Raw genomic sequence first — 19,612 nt, 5'->3', positions numbered from 1 at the left:
TCACCGCTGTATCATGCTTTATAATCTCTTGTAATCACTTGCGTTAGTCAAGTCTTTCATTCAGTTTGTATTCATGAGTTTATGAGAGAAGAGAGAGAGAGAGAGAGAGAGAGAGAGAGAGAGAGAGAGAATCGCAAGCAAGGGCTTGGCGATCTAGAGTGTTTGTCTCGACAGCGATCGAGTGATCTTCTTGTAACCTCCGATTGAATATAGTGTAAGCAAATAGGGAAATCTCATCCCTAACTGGATTAGGATCCTAGTTGGATCTGAACCAGGATAAAATCTGGTTGTGTTCTTTTCGATTGTTGTTTATTCTGTGATTGCTTACATCGCAAGTTATTTCTGTGCATTTCAAATTGTTATCTGTTCTTGGTTTTAGGGGTTTTTTCAACAACCCTATTATTAAACTAATAAGTCTAGTTTTAATATTTTGATAATTTTTAGATCTACAAAATGAAATTTCTCTATCAAAAGGCACTTCGCCGTTTTCATTGGGACGAGAATCCTTTCGTCTATTTAGCCAGGAAGGGGAATATGTTAAGCCCAACACAATTGTGAAAATGACCTCAAGTTCAAGTCCTTTATTTTTTAATTTATTGCCTCAAATTATTCTTTATTTTCTATTTTGTATATACGTTCTCTATTGCTATTTTTTTAAACAGTTTTATTTAAAAAAATTATTGTATACCGTTTATTTAGTTTTTTTTTTTTTTTTTTTTTTTCTCTGTTTACAATGTCAGGGGAAAATCACCTGAAAATAAAAATAAAAATAAAATTAAATATTTGTAGAAGGTTTGAAAATTGTGAGGTATTTTAAGAATTAGTTTGAGGTACGGGTATTTGTAAAATTACCCTACACAGTGATTAATTAGTTATCGCCTAACCAAAAAAAAAAAAAAAAGCGTCGCGTGAAAATTAGAGTAAAACTTTGGTCTTCGAGTCTCTCTTTCTTCAACGTCCACTGTCCGAGACGTCTTCTCACAATTTTTTATTTTTCTTTTAACTCATCACTGAATAAAATAATTGATAAACATAAAAAAAAAATGTCTCATCACTCTTTGTTTCTCCGATTCGAGTCTCTTTTTTTCTGTAATTGATGATTCTAATAATTTGTCTGTTTGGGAGCTGGAAAAAAATTCGAAACGAAGTAATTGATATCGGAAATTTTTTTTTTTTTTGGATTGTCGATTCAATTCTACAGATCTGAGCTTTTTTTTTAGTTTGGCGATTGGTGATGTCTCTGCTCTCAGGTACTCTCGAATTCCGATCATTTCGTACTTCGTTTTTTTTTTTTTTTTTATTGAATTTCAGTATATTCGTTACGAAAAAAAAAAATTGGTGACGCTTTTTACTTTGGATTGTTTGGTTCCTGAACAAAAATGTAGGTAAAGTAAAATGTGGTCTGAATTTGAAAAGCTAAGCTGCGGAAACGAAAATGCGAATTAGTTCGGCAGCGATTTCGAGTGTCGGCAGTAAATAAAATTTGATATAAATGAAAATGTAGGGCACCTAAATTGAGGAGATGGTAGTAGAAGTTGAACTTGTTTAGCTTTTTTTTTTTTTTTTTTTTTTTGTTTAATTCTTTTATGTTTAATTTTGGGATCGGGTTTAGTAGTTACTAATTATAGAAATTAGTCCTCAATGCCATTGAGATTTATAGTTTTTACTAGAATTCAGACGTTTAGCCAGATTTACTGAATACAGAGATTTGTTCTAAATACGGCTTCTTTTTAGTTTCAGACAAGACATGAGATTTGTTCTAGTGATAGAATGACTTCTTATCACGTATAATTCGATTGTTCATACTAAAACGACTATAGAGAGTTGCACTTTGGTTCTCTTGTTCATATTTAAACTACCAATCACGTTTGCTTTTTAATTTTTTTTTTTAATTATATCTGCTGATTCGATAATTTCGGGTGTGAATATGCAGGGAAACTGGGAAGCTTGAGATGGGTATTTTTTATTGAAGTGGCGTTTTTGTGGTGTGTGATTTCGAGCAGCGGTGCTGATTTGCTAGATGATCTAGTAGTCACCGGGTATTCAGGACCTCCGATTGGTGCCCCGGTGGCGGTCAAGCATTTTCGTGGGGTCCACCGGAAGCGGTTCGCGAGGCTCGGTTCGTCGGTTGAAATAGCGGCGGCTCCGATCCAATCCCCTTTGAGCTCGCATTGGTCGAGGCACTTGGTGATGAGGACCGGGACCGGTGCCAGCTCAGCAATCGGCTTAAAAGGCATTGCTCCAACGCCCTCCTCCGAGATTGGAATGTTGCCTTCTAGTTTGGTTCAGCCGCCACTCTCTCCTTCGGTCTCCAGTAAGTTGGGCACTAATTTTTTTTTTTTAAAACAAGAATCTTATATTAACAGGCTGAAAACCGCTCTCCAGACCGATTCATAACCTCCCACAACAAACCGGGAGGTCGGTCAGTAAAGGTACCAAAATTACAAAAGAAAATCCTAAATATTATATCCAAAAGAGTTCTATATAAACCGGGAGGTCTATATAGCACTACTCCAGTCTTTGTAGGTCTGCCAAAGAGTAATTTTTAAACTCCTTGCAAGCAATGTGAAGCCAAAGAGCAATGTTCCGATTGAGAATTTCCCGGACTCCTTGACACACCCCTCGTTCTCAAAGATACATTTGTTCCTGCTTAGCCACAGAGCCCAGAAGCCTGCCAGCACCCTCGTTTTAACCGCCGCCTTCCAACGATTGTTCTTCCCCGGTGTCTCGTGAAGCAAGAAAAAATCAGAAAGAACTATTGATGAGGCATTAATGTTTAACTTCCCGAAGAGCCACTTCCCAAATGCTTGAGGCTGCTGGACTGTCTATGAAAAGATGGTGAATGTCCTCCGCTGCTCTGTGACAGAGGATACAACAGCTCGGGGAAAGGGCCTGGTGAGGATTCTGCCTTTGAATGACGTCCGCCGTGTTTATTCTTTTGCGTGCCAGTCTCCACCCGAAAATTTGAACTTTTTTTGGGGTAGTGCACTTCCATACTGTTTTGTAGAAAGGCATTGAATTGGTCGGTCCCGAAGACGCGAGTGCAGCATGCATAGCTTTTACCGAGAACTCCTCCGAGTCATCCAACCAAGCCCTCCGATCCTCTACTCCGTCCCCGAGGGAAACTGACTCTAGGGAGTCCATCAGCTGCGCATATTCCAAGGCCTCTCTATCTGTTAAGTTTCGTGAGAATTTGAAAATCCACTCGATAACCTGTAAGAGGGTTAGAGACCATTTGCCTAATTGGCACATTTTTAAGAGAGCTTAAACGGAATAAACCAGGGAAGCGTGATTCCAGAGTCTCACCGCCGCACCAAACATCCTCCCGAAACCTGACCTTACCGTCCCGTACTATCCACGTGCATCGCTTAAAAAATTCTTCTTGGATCGAGAAAATGGATTTCCAAGGACTCCTTAGGGTGCGTCCCGTTGGGCTCATAATACCAATTCATTTTGGAAATTTAGCGCGAATAGTCCCTGAATCATTATGCAGAGTCGCGTTGTGGTCCCTAAACTAATTTTTTAAGCAAAATATCCGAACTGGACGTGAAAATCTCCTCTCATTTGGACCCTTAAACTATTTATTTTGATCCCTAACGTATGTAGAAACAAGTAAGTTACGTGTTAATTTTCTAAATTAATTAAATTGTATTTTTACCCTAAAGTATTAAATAAAAGTTGAAGTTTGTTTGAGTAAGATTCTGCTTTAATGATATTTTTGCAATGGAAAAAAAAGTTATTTAAATTTGTAAATATATTCTAAGTTGTTTAGCTGTTGAGCATAAAAAGAGAAACTTAGTAAAGAAAATTACTAAATTGCTACTGAATCAATAGTTTGAGATTTTCCTCCAAAAATGTAATTTAGCGACCAAAATGCAACTTCACATAATAGTTCAGGGACTATGTGTGCTAAAAATCCAATTATTTCATTAAAAAAATATGTCTTGAGGAACTACATAAGAGATGATCCTTTGACTAACTTCATGCATTATCATATAATAATAACACTAACGTGCAATTGGTTACTATTGCTCTTATGTATTATATTCCTTATTTATAATAATAAAAATATATATATATATACTCGTTTATTTTTAAAATTTCTGATCCTTCCAGATTGCTGCAAACAAGACATGGTGATTAAACGGGGAAGCAGAGAATGTCATTGCGTTTATCCTATAAAGATTGACCTCCTCCTTCTAAACGTCTCTCAAAATCCCGATTGGAATCCTTTCTTATTCGAGTTAGCTACTCAGCTTGGTTTGCGAGATTCCCAGATCGAATTGATCAACTTTTACGTTCTCAGTCTGTCGCGGTTGAATATCTCAATGGACATTACTCCACATACGGGACTCAGTTTTTCGGCCAGCGAGGCAGCCTCGATTAACTCTTCACTTTCTTCTCATAGAGTTCGTCTAGACCCAAAATTAGTGGGTGATTACAAACTTCTCAATATCACATGGTTTACAGCTCCACCTCCTGCTCCAGGTATTTTCGACATGCCATTAAAAAGCTTTTCGAATGAAGCTAAGCTCGATATTTTACTGTTTTAAATTATCTGAAGCATCTGAGCTGGAAATATTTATTACAAATACTAGACTTTTTAGCTTACGGGTGTTTCTAGAAGGTGAACTAAAATTAGCATGCTTTCGTAATACATGATCTGACGACGTATTTATTATTTAAACCTTTAAATAATTCAGATTGTGAATGAATAATTCATTTAATTATATTTGGTTAGTGAGTGTGGATTGGCTGTTTGGTCATTGTAGTTTGATAAGATAGTTTGCAAAGAATGAGTTTAAATGCCTTTCCCTTTGCTGCATCATCCAAAACCACTAACTCATTCTGCTGACAGAATTTGCATTTTCTACACAGCTCCGCTTGGTCTGACACCGCCGCCTACTAAAGCTCCACGACATCACGCTACACCTTCTTCATCTCTCGGTAGTTCAAACAAAGAGAGGCATTCAAGCCTGATTCTCATTCTCGGTATTGGTGCCGGAATACTGTTTATCGGCATTATTTCACTGCTTATAGTTTGTCTATGCATGTTCCGTCCAGAGAAAAAACCCGAGCCTCCCATAGAAACAGGTACACAAGAAAATATATTAACATCACAAGCGTTAATCTCGTTTTTCCAAAGGTTCTTTTCTGGGTCTTTGTAGTTAACATTGTAGGTCTTTCATATCCAGAAAAGCCGAGGGCTATAGATGCTCCGGTTCCAGTAATGGGGTCGTTTCCCCATCCTAGTAGCACCCGATTTCTAGCGTATGACGAGCTTAAGGAAGCCACAAACAACTTCGAATCCTCTTGCATACTTGGAGAGGGTGGCTTTGGAAAAGTTTTCAAGGGCGTGTTAAGTGATGGTACGCTTGTTGCGATAAAGAAGCTAACTAGCGGGGGACAACAAGGGGACAAGGAGTTTCTGGTCGAGGTTGAGATGCTTAGCAGGTTACACCACCGTAATCTCGTGAAGCTTGTCGGGTATTATAGCAACCGTGATTCTTCGCAGAACTTATTGTGCTATGAGCTTGTTCCTAATGGCAGTTTGGAGGCCTGGCTCCATGGTGTGTATACTTTTATCATTATTATTATTATTTTATTTTATTAAAATTATATAAAATGGCCATTTGAAGTTCTAACTGATTAGCAAACAGCCAAAGATTTTATGTTTATAGAAAAAAAAAATCAATTTTTAGCAAAATAGCCAAAGTTTGACACTGCCTATAACATTTTAAATACTGTCAATATAATTTTTGAAACTATACATTGTATCTACCTTTGTATATGAAGTTTATTGACGGTGAAAAACTCAAAAAGATTGTTTGACTGTGTCAAAAATTTTATATTGGTACTTGCACATTTTTGTAAATTCTGGCTAGTTTAGTCGAAGAGGATCCACTTTAATTATTTTACTCAGGTCCCTTGGGAGTAAATTGTCCTCTTGATTGGGACACCAGAATGAAGATTGCGCTCGATGCAGCTAGAGGACTAGCGTACCTTCACGAAGACTCGCAACCGTGTGTTATACACCGAGATTTTAAAGCCTCGAACATTCTTCTCGAGAACAATTTCAACGCTAAGGTCGCTGATTTCGGCCTCGCGAAACAAGCCCCTGAAGGCAGATTGAACTATCTGTCTACGCGCGTTATGGGCACGTTTGGGTTGGTTCTCACACCACCACTCATTAACTCTTTTGTCAACACGATTTTTGTTTGTACCTGTTGAAAATATTGACCTGAAATACAATTTGTTCACAGATACGTAGCTCCCGAATATGCCATGACCGGACATCTATTAGTCAAAAGTGATGTTTACAGTTACGGGGTTGTCCTCCTCGAGCTGCTCACTGGGAGGAAGCCAGTTGATATGTCACAACCGGCCGGACAAGAGAACCTCGTCAGTTGGGTTAGTATTACAATTCATATTCTTTTTTGTGTGCCGTTTTTCTAACTTACACCTAGTTTCTTTGTGTTCCATCAATTTGTTAGGAACTAGATATTATTGTGGGTATTATAATAATTTGTAGCTAAATCAATTTTTTAACAAAATAATTAGTAGATAAGTTAGGGGTTAATATAGAATACTTGGAAGTTATATTAGCCTGTAAATAAGGAAGAATAAGAGAGAAAGATGATGGAATGGTCATGAAAGAATAGATTGATGAAGAAATTCCGATTTGGATAGCACAGACCTCTTGAATGTCCGATATGAATATACTGTATTTCCTTTTAAATATAATTCAATTAATACAAGGAGTCACTTCGTATCATATTTGTTAGGGCTCTCTAGATATATATAGCCATATGAAAACTCAAGTTTTGCCATATGGTCAATATTTGGTAAATTTTAAGTAGCCACAAGATTTTATTCACAAAGTCAAAAACGACATTAATAGTTGTAAATATTCGTTAATCATTGTAAATAATCATTAGACTCCAAGGGCATAAATGGAATTCTAAAAACGTCCAAACAATGCAACATCACCATCATGACTATTTACTTAAAATTTACAAAAGGTTGGCTATTTAGCAAATCTCTAAATTTTGGTGGCTTAGTTACTCAATTAATTGTATTTGTTATGTGTTAAGAACCTAGGTGCAATACTGTAGATAGATATTATTTGGTAGTCAAGCCAAGCATATGCTACCTGTAATGGAGGAGGGAAAGGAAAAAGATAGTGCGATTTCGAGTGAAGATCGTATTTGTTTGGTTGTTCTTCATTCAAGCGAGACCGGTGCTTTGAGCTCTGTTATTTGTAATGTGTTTGGAGCACAGGGGCATTATGGTAATTAGAGATTTTTAGCTAGTCAACCGAGCCATATCCTACTGGTAATAAAGGAGGGGAAATAAAATTTAAGGTAGATTTTGAGTGAAAATTGGTCTGATTCCCTTTGGGAGAGACCAATCAATATACTCGTAAGTTTTATTTGTTTTGTATAATCCTATTTAGTTTGCAATGAATTATGCAAATAAGCATGACGAAGCGCCCTTTTTACTTTGACTCGTTTCCAAGCGAGACTGGTCGTTTGTGTTCCATTATTTGTGTTGTGTTAGGAATCTAGGGGCATTATTGTGTATATAGTATTATATGAGCGAAGGGAAATGAAAAGATAAGAGGCAGATTTTGAGTGAAAATTGTTATTATATATTTTCTTTTCCATTTTAACTGTCGGGAGGGTCTTATCATTAGCGTTCTTTTTTACGTTTGTCTCCTATTTCAGGCGAGACCGATCCTTAGAGACAAAGATCGGCTAGACGAGATTGCTGACCCGAAGCTCGGTGGAAAGTTGCCGAAGGAAGATTTTGTGCGTGTGTGCACGATCGCGGCAGCTTGTGTGGCGCCCGAGGCGGGCCAAAGGCCCACAATGGGAGAAGTTGTGCAGTCCCTCAAGATGGTCCAACGGGTAACTGAATACCAAGATTCTTTGAATCCCTCCAATGCCCGGCCCAATCTCAGGCAGTCTTCCACCACGTTTGAGTCCGAGACCTCTTCCATATTCTCGTCTGGTCCCTTCTCGGGCCTTAGCGCTTTCGATACCGAAAATCTATCGCGAACTGCGGTTTTCTCCGAGGATCTTCACGAAGGAAGATGAATGCAAGTAAGATATGTATATTTAAATTCTAATTAATAGTCCTTTGCTTTGCTTTGGTTACACTTACACCACGACTTGCCTCGCAAAAGCAAAACAAAGAGCAGATTTTTCCCGTTCAGAAACCGGATATCAAGCCTCAAATATATATTAGAAAGGGGGTGGGTTTTGTCTCTAGTTGTGTTTGTTTGATTAGTTGGGATATCATCTTTTTTATTTAGGCAACGCTTCTTCGTTCTGATGGGGGAGATTTTTGTATATATATGCCTTGTAAAAGTAAGCTTTATATGATTGTAATTTTTTTTTTTGTTGTTGTTGATTACTATTTTTAGATAACCCGTTACTATAAATACTGCCTAAATTTATGAACCCATGAAGCGTAACTAAATCATTCTAATCCTGCATGTGAAGTTGTATTTTTGTTGTGCTATTTCAAGGTGTAGCTTGTTTTTGGCATACACGTCTCATTACCATTAATCTTTCCAGTAGCGTCTGTTTAGCTTAGATTCCAAACTGATATCGTCTTTATTAAATTTGGTCTCTTTTCTCTACGTTTCCCAAATAAGCAAATATGGAGCTCAAATCTGGTATCTTCCTACTTGTTTCCTTCCATTGCATATTGCTCAAATCACATATAGCCTCATGCCACCGGCACCTTCCTCCGCCCCCAGCCCCGATCTCACCGACCTTGGATGCCCCTACCACCCCTCCCATATCATCCATATCCGAACCGCCATCTTCTTCACCCTCGTCCACAGTGGAGGCTCCAGCTTCCTCCCCGACTGCGTCATGGCCCCCGAACTCTTCTCCGGTTGCATCAGGGGCTCCAATGCCCTCCTCGACTGTGTCAGAAGCCCCACAAGCCTCCACATCTGCACCAAATGCCCCAGAGTCATCCCCTACCACGCTAGACGCCCCAGAGTCGTCCACGACTATACCAAAGGCCCCCGAGTCCTCCCCAACCATAGCAGGGGCCCCAATGTCCTCCCCGACTACATCGGGAGCCCCTGAGTCCTCCCCAGCGTCGGGAATCCCTGAGTCCTCCCCAACTGTGTCTGGAACCCCCGAATCCTCCCCAACATCAACTACGACATCCTCAACGGATGATAATGGCCAATCTTCAGGTTTCAATTTCGGCTTTGGTTTTGGCCTTGGTGCAAATGGTTTCAATTTTGATTCGCTGAAGGGTTTTGGTTCGATGAATGCCGAAAGCGTTAAGAAATTTTGCGACACCACCGAAAATCCCACTCTGTGCTCCAACTCCATCCTACCTTTCTTGAAAGGATCTGGCAATCTGAATTGGGGCTCGGCCCTAGAGATGGAGATAGACGCGTTCTTGAGCCTTTCGGCAAAAGCTTGTGCAACGCTCAACTCCTCGTTGAACAACCCTTCGACGTCCAAGAGCACGGCCCAAAGCTTGCAGGCTTGTTTGGATATCTACCAGGCGGCTGGGGATGACTTGAAGCAAGCCAAGGATGCCCTCAAGACCAACGATGTGGGCTTGCTGTCAAGCATGCTCAGCGGTGCTATCACAGATTTAGGGACATGTGATGATTCTTTCAAGGAGGCCGGAGAAGAGTCTCCGTTGGACAACAATATGGTTGCTGCTATGCACAAGTTGGTCGACAATTGCTTCGACATTTCTTCAGCAATGCGCACCTAAATTATACATATTCCATCTCTGCCAATCCAACTTTGATGTTACAAAAATGTGTGAGGTATATCATTTGTTCGCGTCTTTTCAAAAGATTGATGGGGGAATTATAATGTGTTATTTGGTTTTTATATACTAAATGTGTCATAGAGTTTTCAAATCGTTGCCTTGTCGAGCAATGTTGATGTATTGATGATCACTTCTTTAAATTAATTTTTTTATATGATACATGGTTCTCATAATTTTGTTGGTGTTGTTTGGTTTTTATATACTAAATGTGCCATCAAGTCGTTGCCTTGTCGACCAATGTTGATGTATTGATGATCCCTTCCTCAATTAGATTTTGTGTTTGTTTGTTATGGACAACATTTGTAATTGATAAATTACTTTATATATATATATATATATATATATATATATATATATATATATATATGATATATGGTTATCTTAATTTTACTGGTGTTGTTTATTTTTATATACTTAATGTATCATATAGTCTGCAATGTTGATATATTTATGATCACATCTTCAATTACTTTTTATTTTATTTTTATTTTTTATGAACAACATTTGTAAATGATAAATTATTTTTTATTTGATACACGGTTCTCTTAATTTTGTTGGTGTTGTTTGATTTTTATATACTAAATGTGTCATATATATTATTTTTTTGTTATGAACAAAATTTATAATTGAGAAATTACTCTTTTATCTATATATATATATATATATATATATATATATATATATATATATATATATATATATATATATATATATATATATATATATATATATAAACAAATGATTCTCTTAATTTTGTTGTTGTTCAAATATCAACAGATACTTAACAAAGCATACAAAACAATATGCAAGTCACACCAAAGAAAAAGCAAACCTCTCTGTTTTCTCTCTAAAAAAAAGAAAATCTAGTTCAGCCGCCCCCATCGTCCTCCTTGGAGCCTGGGACGTCGTTAGCACATTTCCGACTCGGGGGGGGGGGGGGGGGGGGACCTTCAAACCGGCGTGGCTTCTCCTCCGTCTCCGCCACGACGCGCCGACCGCCGCTTCCTTGGAGTGCTGAGGAGTTGCAGATCTGGAAGGCGTTTAGAGTCCGGGTTCAGATGGCTACCCGACGAGGATCTCGACGCGCTCGTATCGGTCTTGTGCCCCGACGATCTCGACAACATGATGGAAGAGTTCGAGAAGATGATGGTGGTCAAAATCGTCCGGAAGCACAAGTACAAACGACGCACCCTCCTTGTATACACATGGTTTAACCTATATACCCCTATGCTTGACATATATTTCAATTTCTCCATTACTGCATAAAAAGAGTGTAGCGGAAGTTAATTTTTTATTTTAAACATTTAAAATTACTTTTTAAAGATTTAAAATCATAACAAAAAAAATAAAAAGGTAAAGATTTATTAACATCTTTGTCTTTTTATTGACAAATCTTCAAAGAATTTTCTTAGAATCGTTTGAAGAATTATTGACATCATTGTCAATAAAAAGATAACGATGTCAATAAATCATCAATGATTACCCAAATTTCCCAGAAATTTTTTTCTAACTTTTTCAGAATTCCAAGAATCGTTCGTTTTTTTTAAGTTCACATAAAGATAACGAAGAAACGCTAGTAGAACGAAAAACTTCTTTAATAAAACTTCTAAACTCTAAAGTGAACGAAAAAGAAAAAAAATCTTACTTTCATGAGCATTCAGCAAGTCAAAATATAAATAAAACTCTGCTATGGACGAGAGAGAGAGAGAGAGAGAGAGAGAGAGAGAGAGAGAGAGAGAGAGAGAGAGAGAGAGAGAGAGAGAGAGAGATGAATGAAATGATAAATGAGTGGGAAAACGGGTAACAGAGTACACAAAACAAAATGACAAGTCATAGTTTTAGATTAATTTAGGTCTCCATTAACCCTTTTAAAAGGTTGCACTTTAAACTAGGGATGACAATTTCGTGTTCGTGTCGTAATCGTGTTGTGTTAATCGTGTTTGCATAAATAATTGTTAGAACCAAATCCGACCATTTATTAATCATGTTTGAAGTCTAGATCAAAATCCGACCGTTTATTTTTATTTTTACAGATCCATAACCGTTTAAATTAAACCATTTAATAGTCGTGTTAAATTGATTATTTAATCGTATTTAGACATTTGGACTCAATTAATTACGATTAAATTATAAAAAAACGTAATAGTCAAAAGAAAAAGAAATACTCTTAACAAAATAAAATTAGCATAAACATAATTGTCATAGGAAAATAAAACTCCAAAATACAATCATCTTTCACAAAAACAAATAAAAAAGACATACTATTAGTTTTAGTCAATACGAATACGTGAACCTTCGGATTCTACATCCTCATCATGTAACTTAAATTTCAAACGTCTTTTATGAAACCATCGGCTTCTCCATTTGATCCTACATAAATATTATAATTAGTTAAGTATATCAACACAAAAATAAATTCAAGACTAATAAAACTAAAATGATAAAATAAAATAAAAAAAGTAATTACCATAAAGCCAATCACGAGTGCAAACTAATGAATTGTGATTGTGAATTGTGATTGTTCGATATGAATTGAATTGAAATCAAATAAAATTGAATATGATATGTCATTATGAGACTATTGCTATTGTGATCGTGAATTGTGATTGTTCGATATAAATTTAATTGAATTGAAATCAAATAAAATTGAATATGATACGTTATTATGAAATTATTGTTATCGTGAATTGTGATTGTTCGATAAGAATTGAATTGAAATCAAATAAAATTGAATACAGAACGTTATTATGAGATTATTGTTATTGTGTATGTGAATTGTAATTGTTCGATATAAATTGAATTTAATTGAAATAAAATAAAATGGAATACGATATGTTATTACGAGACTATTGTTATTGTGATTATGAGAACACCCATTAGACATACTAGTTAAATAAGTAATTGAAAACAACTAATTGAATATTGATTTTATGTTTATAGTTACAAATTAATAATTTTACATATACAATATAATTTTGTTTAATTGGGTCGTAATCGTGCTATTACTCGTAATCGTATTAATTGAGTTATATTCATGCGGGTCGTAATCGTGTTTCGTGTCGACCATGTAATACTCGTGTTAATCGGATTTGAACCCTGTTATAGTAATCGTGTCGTTTTGACTCATTATTTACTCGTGTTAGCGTGTTCGACCCAATTAAGAACCGATCCATTTATTGAGATCCAAACCCGTTTTAAATCGTATCGTAACCGTTTCGTGTTTCGTGTCTGGACCAAATTGTCATTCCTACTTTAAACCCTCAATATATGGGCCAGTATGTAGTTTAGTTGGGCCTGAAGTCCAAACGTACATCGGGGACGGGAGTTCGAGTGGTAGTATCGTAAATTAGCCAACGCAAAGAATGCATAGAGAAGAAGAAGATTGAAGACGAAACACTTCTAAAGACACTCTTTCTCTCTCGCTCTCTCTTCCAAACCAGTCTTCTCTGCATAAACAATGGCTCACACTTTGGTCTCTACATCGGCTTCGTCGCTGAGATTGAACATGGCTTCAAACCCTAGCTCTCTTTCACACTCCGATTCTCTCAAGCTTTCTCTTCCTTTTGAACCTTTGCGCTCTAGGTAACAATTCCTCTCTCTCTCTCTCTCACTATATATATATATATATATATATATATATATATTATAGCTATGCCTATTTGAAAGATAGTAGAAAATATTGAACTTGCAATGAGTTTTTAATTTATTGTATGTCTCAATTGTTTCGTTTCCTTATCTGTGTTTATTCGCGATTTGGTGTTCGGATTTTCAAGCATCAAAGCGTAGAAATGAAAGCCTTTATTTTGCTTAGCTTAACGTAGAGCGATTTTGGGTTAGGTTTGAGACTCTCAAAGCCAGACATAAACGGCTTGATATAGCTCTGGAAAAATTCCCCGAAATGAAACTCTGTTGGTCTAATTCTATAAGTTATTGGGTTCAAATGCTCTCTGAGCATAGGCCGTGAAATGATAAGCAGTTTTTATTTTCATTGCTTTATCTGGATTTTCGTCGTTACAGGAAGCTAAAGAAGTTGGTCGGTAATGCGAAATCCGTGTCCAATTCAAGTATAAAGGCCGTTTACTCCGGCGGACTTTGGGTGCCCGAGAAAAGCTCTCCCACCGGAATTCGGTCCATAAGGTAGGTCGCAACGGCACAAGTACCAGTAGTTATCAACAATCATTTCCTGGCTTCATTGATTAATCAACCATACATATGTTAGTTTACACACACACACACACACACACACACACACACATATATATATATAAATAATTTTAGAAACATTGTTTTGGGTATTATTAATGTTATTATTATCGCAGGGAAGATGTTCAAGTCCCGTCTTCTCCTTATTTCCCAACATACGCGAGCGGGCAGGGACCGCCGCCGATGGTTCAAGAACGCTTCCACAGCGTTGTCAGTCAGCTTTTTCAGCATGTAAGCCATTTTTTTTTCAATAAATATGTCTAATTATATGACTTTTTAGTGCAAAAAAAATAATACATGAACAATAATGGTAGCGGCATTTCGGTCCCTTAGTTAATTTTTGGAATGAAATGGTCCTCGTGACTATTTATCTTATATTGAATTTTAGTTCTCATATACAAAATTTTTGTTTAATTTTCTATATTTACAACGCCAAGGGGTTGGTCTAATGCTAAGGGCTGTTCTTGGGACCTTGTATGTCTCCGGTTTGATTCCCCCTGGATGGAACTCTTGGGGCCACTGGGGTAGTCTCTTGGTCGATAATGCTAAGGCCTCGTGGATACTAGTCGGGTCTAACTGAACACCATGGTTATCAAATTTATTAATTTATGAAATTCAACACATGAACGAATTAAATCCTATTTAGAAAATAGAAATAACTCGTTTATACTTTTATAAGATGTTCCAATTTGGGTGGTATATCCCATATGTAGAGTGGGTTTTGCCTTTATCTATATAAGTGGAAATTAAACCCCATATGTCCTAAAGTTTAACCTTTCTTTTGGGGTTGACTTGTTAGAGAATCATTCGTTGTGGCGGTGCCGTTGAAGATGATATGGCAAACATAATCGTTGCTCAGCTTCTCTACCTCGATGCCGTTGATCCCACCAAGGTTTCGTGTACTTATTTATTTATTTTAAATATTTTCCCTCAGATTATGGTTACACACATATTTAATCCGTATTGCGTCATGTCAATATCATAATTATATCAGGATATTGTCATGTACATAAATTCGCCCGGTGGATCGGTTACTGCTGGTAATTTTCACATCAGAAGCTTTATCACTATGCATCTCAGCTCTGTGGTTGATTGACTAATTTATTTTTTTATATTTTTTTTTCTCTCTAGGAATGGCCATATTCGACACTATGAGACATATCAGGCCCTCTGTATCCACTGTCTGTGTTGGCCTAGCAGCTAGGTAAACTTGACTTTATACATTCACATGAATTTTATTTATTTTAATAACTTGTTTATTTGGCAATATTTGAAACCAATTAATAATTCTCCTGGTTTAATGTTGTATCTCTGTTTCTTCATGGCAGTATGGGGGCTTTCCTTCTTAGCGCGGGAACCAAAGGTAAATATATGTATATAAAATAAAAAAACTCCATGCTCTTTACTATTTTTGTTGATTGCGTTGCTCTTTTTAAATTTGTCACTCTTTATTTATTCCTGTAGGGAAAAGATACAGTCTTCCAAACTCTAGGATTATGATTCATCAACCTCTTGGTGGAGCTCAAGGTGGGCAAACTGATATAGATATCCAGGTATGTCATATTTTTCTCCCTTGGCTTCTAATCTACATTTCAAATTATTGTAAGAACGCTTTCTTCTAAATCCATCATCAAAGAACATAAACAATATATTTTTTTTTAATGTTTTTCTCCTTTTAATTTGTTTTGGCCTTTTAGCATGAATAGTCCACAAACAAGTTAGTTTAAACTTTAATGTGTTTTTAGGGTCAAAGTATAGTTTAACTAGTTTCTTATATAAAATTAAAAAGTTACTTAAGTATTAAATATGTTTTAAGTTGTTATGTTGAATTTCATCAGAAAAAGGTTTTTATTTATTTTTACAATGACTAAAACGCTACCAAATCAATGCTTGATTATTTTGCTTCAATTAGTTATGGGACCAAAATGCCACTTGGATACTAGTTAGGTTTTATATGTATTTTGCATTCTCCGTGGCGAAATCAGAAACTAAAAGCAATTAACATTACGAATGGATGTCGTGACTCATGATTGTTTTTGGTGTAGGCAAACGAAATGCTGTTTCACAAGGCGAACCTGAACGGTTACCTGTCATACCACACGGGCCAGAGTCTGGAACAGATCAACCAAGACACAGACCGCGATTTCTTCATGAGCGCCAAAGAAGCCAAGGAATACGGACTCATCGACGGTGTGATCATGAACCCTCTCAAGGCCTTCCAACCTTTGGCAGCCGCGGAAGCCTCCCCTGTCTAACTCAGGGAGAGATGCGACACTACAATAGGTTATGTAAACCTTCTTCTCCCTTAGAAAAAAAGAAAAAAATAAGTATGTGATGTGAGACTTGTTTGTAGAGTTCAAGTTGTTCAAAGGTTTCACTCTGATGCTAAGTGTTGTTTTAGTTAGGAATCCATTAAGCTTTGCCCGCCCCGGTGGCGGGCTTTGATCCAAGAAATATAGATTACTTTTTCGCAAATTTGCGTTTTATTTAATTTATGACAAGTAATTGCTAGTGAGGTTGGACTGCATATTGATTATCGCAGAATAAACTGAAGTTCGAATATTACGTCCGGAACCAGTTTCATTTCCGGAAAATCTCGCCTGATAGGTTGAGGTATTGAGTGCCATTCTTCATGGTTGGTTTCATGTGAGGTTATATGTATGATGGCGCAAGATAACTTAATGAACATTAGAAACTTGAAAGCCCGGGAAATAAAGATAAAATTATATATTGCAATGTGTATATATATATATATATATATATATATATATATATATATATAGTTTTGGTTTTTGGATAAAAGCATACACTATATATATAAATAAATAAATTAGAAAAAGGGGATACTCACAAAATACTGTTCATCGAACAGTTTTTAGGGATTAATTTTTTTTTTTTAGAATTTTTTTTTTTTAATAAAAACGATGAAAATGTGATGGTGTCGTACCGCGATAAAAAATAACCACAGATAAGACTAACGTATAGCGATAAATAAGGGCTGAGCCCACAAGGACTTAGTGTAATCAATTGATTCTTAATTTCAGGATAAACAAATAAAAGAAGAGAGAATCGGGGTTTTTGAAAGATTACTAAAATTACTTGAGAAAATCAAATGGAAAAAGACACGATTAAGGTTTCATTCGCTCCCGTAACAATCCTATCCAACTTTGGTTTGACAATGCTCACACAAGTCTATTGAAATCAACGTCCACAGAAAATCGACACACGCGGCCTATAATCTCCGCAATCTTTTGATATTAGCTAATCACGATGTTGCGCCGATAAAGAGCCCTAATTGTTAAACAACCTACTGAACACGCGCCTAGATTTAATCTAACAATAACAATGAATTCAGAAAGCGAGACGAACATAACAATATAAATTCAACACGCGTGATTCAATTAATTCCGGTTACTCTTTTCACTACGTGCACAAGATCCTTGCGAAACCCGTATCCGTAGTCGCACCACTAATTACTAGCAATTCTAACAATTACGGATTAAAATTGCGAGTATGGTTATGAATAATTATATTCCTATCTAGGTGATCAATCCAAACAGAAACACAACAATTCATGAACACTGAACAATTGGAAAAGAAATAATAACTTCAATATTAGAAACACAAGCAAAGTCTACATCAAAATCTTCAATTCATGTTACGGGATTGAAATTCCCCTTAATCGTTTTGGAATTTAGCTACTCATAATGAAAGATACGCAAAGACAAATAGAATTCATGACAGAGAATAGAGATAAGAAAGAACATGAAAAAGGGCAAAGATTGATGGCTCTAATCTTCGCTTTGGTGAAGTAATCCTCCAAGTCGAGTCGTCCCTCTCCAAAAGCGTCTCTCTGGTCTTCTAAAGCTCTCAAAATCGCCGTCTAAGTCTGCTAGGTCAAAATCCCGAAGTCCCTTTTTAATTGGACTCCGAATGGGCTTTACTCGAGTCGTATTGGGCTTTTAACGGAACTGTACTGCGGTACCTGTGTGCTGTACTGCCACTGATTCTTACTCCTGTCCCTAGGTACTAGACTGCTGTACCGCGATACAGCTACTGCTTTGCTCCTCTTCAGTGCGCTGATCCGTTTGCCTCCAAAAATTGACATTTTAGCTCCGAACTCCCCCGGATTCACCTAAACACATGTAAACACTCAAATCATAAAAAGTTCAATCGCAAACGTGATTTTAAGTGATTACGATGAATAACGTGGTGAAGAATGATCACAAAATAACAAGAATTATGCACTTATCAAATCCCCCACACTATCGTTTTGTGCGTCCTCGTACAAACTTATATATTAAATCCTAAAAATCAACAAAATAAAACAAATAGAAAAAGAAGCTAACTAAAAACAGAATTCGAAATACTCAAATCTCAATCCATATCTCAACAGTTAGATGACGTGAAAGAACATACCGATGATGACCTAATACCTCTCGGAATACAAGTTCCTAAAGTGCTCCACAAGTACTTATTGTTTTTTCTCGAATGGAAATAAGAATGAATCACTTTACCCGGTATCTCTTTTGCAAAATGAACATGTCAACTCGCTTACCCACTGCCCCCGGTTTAGTTTGTATCTTGAAAGGACCAGATGATATGCTCGAACTCCGGAACCGTCTCCACTGAACGAAGGCTCTGCTCGAAGTCATGAGGTCTTTCAAGGGTTGTAATGGGGCCATGGGGTTAAATGCGGGCTAAGTAACGGAGGGAATTTGGGATTCGGAAGGTTCACGAGTTCATTTGACGCTAAGGAGCTTTTTACCCATTTTCCAAATCCCAATGTCTCTCGAAGCACTGATACCCAACCAAACACTGTTTTGCAGCAACAAGGACACCTGATCTTTTGTAATGATCGACTTTTTTTTTTTGACAACTATACTTTCATTTCACAAGAGTATTTCTCGCAGCATCTCTTTCAACTCAATCATTTTTAGCATCTCAGCTCCCGGAATTCAGACTTTTTTTTTTTTTTTCAAAATAACTACACAAGTTGGAAATAATGTCCGAATCCTATAAAACATCTTTGATACCAAGAAAAATGTCTCTCAACCCTAATTTCTAGGTAAGTAACACCCTAAAACGTCAAAATCACTCGTGAACAAGGGTTTGGAGGGGAATTATTTTTAATTGGCTTGGTCATGTGGATGGCTCAAAAGAAAACGACTATAGCGTGAAAGGCTGAGAGGGGCTTACTATTGGGATGCTCTCGCAGAGCATCAATGAGGGAACTTGGTCGATTTGGCCATGGTGTTATTATTCTAATTGCCTCAATCATTCTCTAAGCATCGGCACGATCGCACATCGCGCTTCGAACGGTTACCGAAGATGAGTTCTAGACTGGCCATGATGAGAACAAATGAACCGAAAACAGTTGACATGAAACACTCGCGGAACATTAGTTCTATGTCCATGATAAAGTATTCAAGGGAATGATGTTTTGAGCAAAAACAAGTCACATATCAAATAAGTTAGGAAGTTGAGTTCAAGCTGTGTTGGGATCAATTGCAATAATAATTTTTTTTGAAGACTTTTGAGCCAAGATTGAGCAAGTATTTAGTATTCAAAATCCCACAAAACAAGACAA

The 19,612-nt window shown here is 36.9% G+C and overlaps 3 protein-coding genes across 3 annotated transcripts; all 3 read left to right on the top strand.

Moving 5' to 3' along the window:
* The first annotated feature begins 945 nt into the window (after positions 1–945).
* LOC149389912 (Protein kinase superfamily protein) lies at positions 946–8,552 on the top strand. The gene is made up of 8 exons (XM_089622096.1): positions 946–1,250; positions 1,934–2,314; positions 4,117–4,488; positions 4,879–5,094; positions 5,196–5,570; positions 5,924–6,167; positions 6,264–6,411; positions 7,728–8,552. Exons 1-8 carry the CDS (start codon positions 1,235–1,237, stop codon positions 8,097–8,099), a joined length of 2,124 nt encoding a protein of 707 aa, XP_089478222.1. The 5' UTR covers positions 946–1,234; the 3' UTR covers positions 8,100–8,552.
* Positions 8,553–8,763: 211 nt separating this feature from the next.
* Positions 8,764–9,777, top strand: LOC149389911 (uncharacterized). The gene has a single exon (XM_089624662.1). The coding sequence runs from the start codon at positions 8,926–8,928 to the stop codon at positions 9,757–9,759; it is 834 nt and encodes a 277-aa protein (XP_089480788.1). The 5' UTR covers positions 8,764–8,925; the 3' UTR covers positions 9,760–9,777.
* Positions 9,778–13,174: 3,397 nt separating this feature from the next.
* CLPP5 (nuclear encoded CLP protease 5) lies at positions 13,175–16,587 on the top strand. The gene is made up of 9 exons (XM_089624049.1): positions 13,175–13,401; positions 13,837–13,956; positions 14,139–14,253; positions 14,822–14,914; positions 15,017–15,062; positions 15,154–15,226; positions 15,351–15,385; positions 15,487–15,575; positions 16,068–16,587. The coding sequence occupies exons 1-9, from the start codon at positions 13,277–13,279 to the stop codon at positions 16,275–16,277; spliced, it is 906 nt and encodes a 301-aa protein (XP_089480175.1). The 5' UTR covers positions 13,175–13,276; the 3' UTR covers positions 16,278–16,587.
* The last annotated feature ends 3,025 nt before the right edge of the window (positions 16,588–19,612 follow it).

The sequence above is a fragment of the Urtica dioica genome, chromosome 8 (genome assembly GCF_054948205.1).
Source record: "Urtica dioica subsp. dioica isolate 48M chromosome 8, U.dioica_male_clone48M_v1_H2, whole genome shotgun sequence".
Taxonomy (NCBI): domain Eukaryota; kingdom Viridiplantae; phylum Streptophyta; class Magnoliopsida; order Rosales; family Urticaceae; genus Urtica; species Urtica dioica.
The sequence above is the reverse complement of the archived record's forward strand: the minus strand, read 5'-3'. Positions and strand labels throughout refer to the sequence as shown.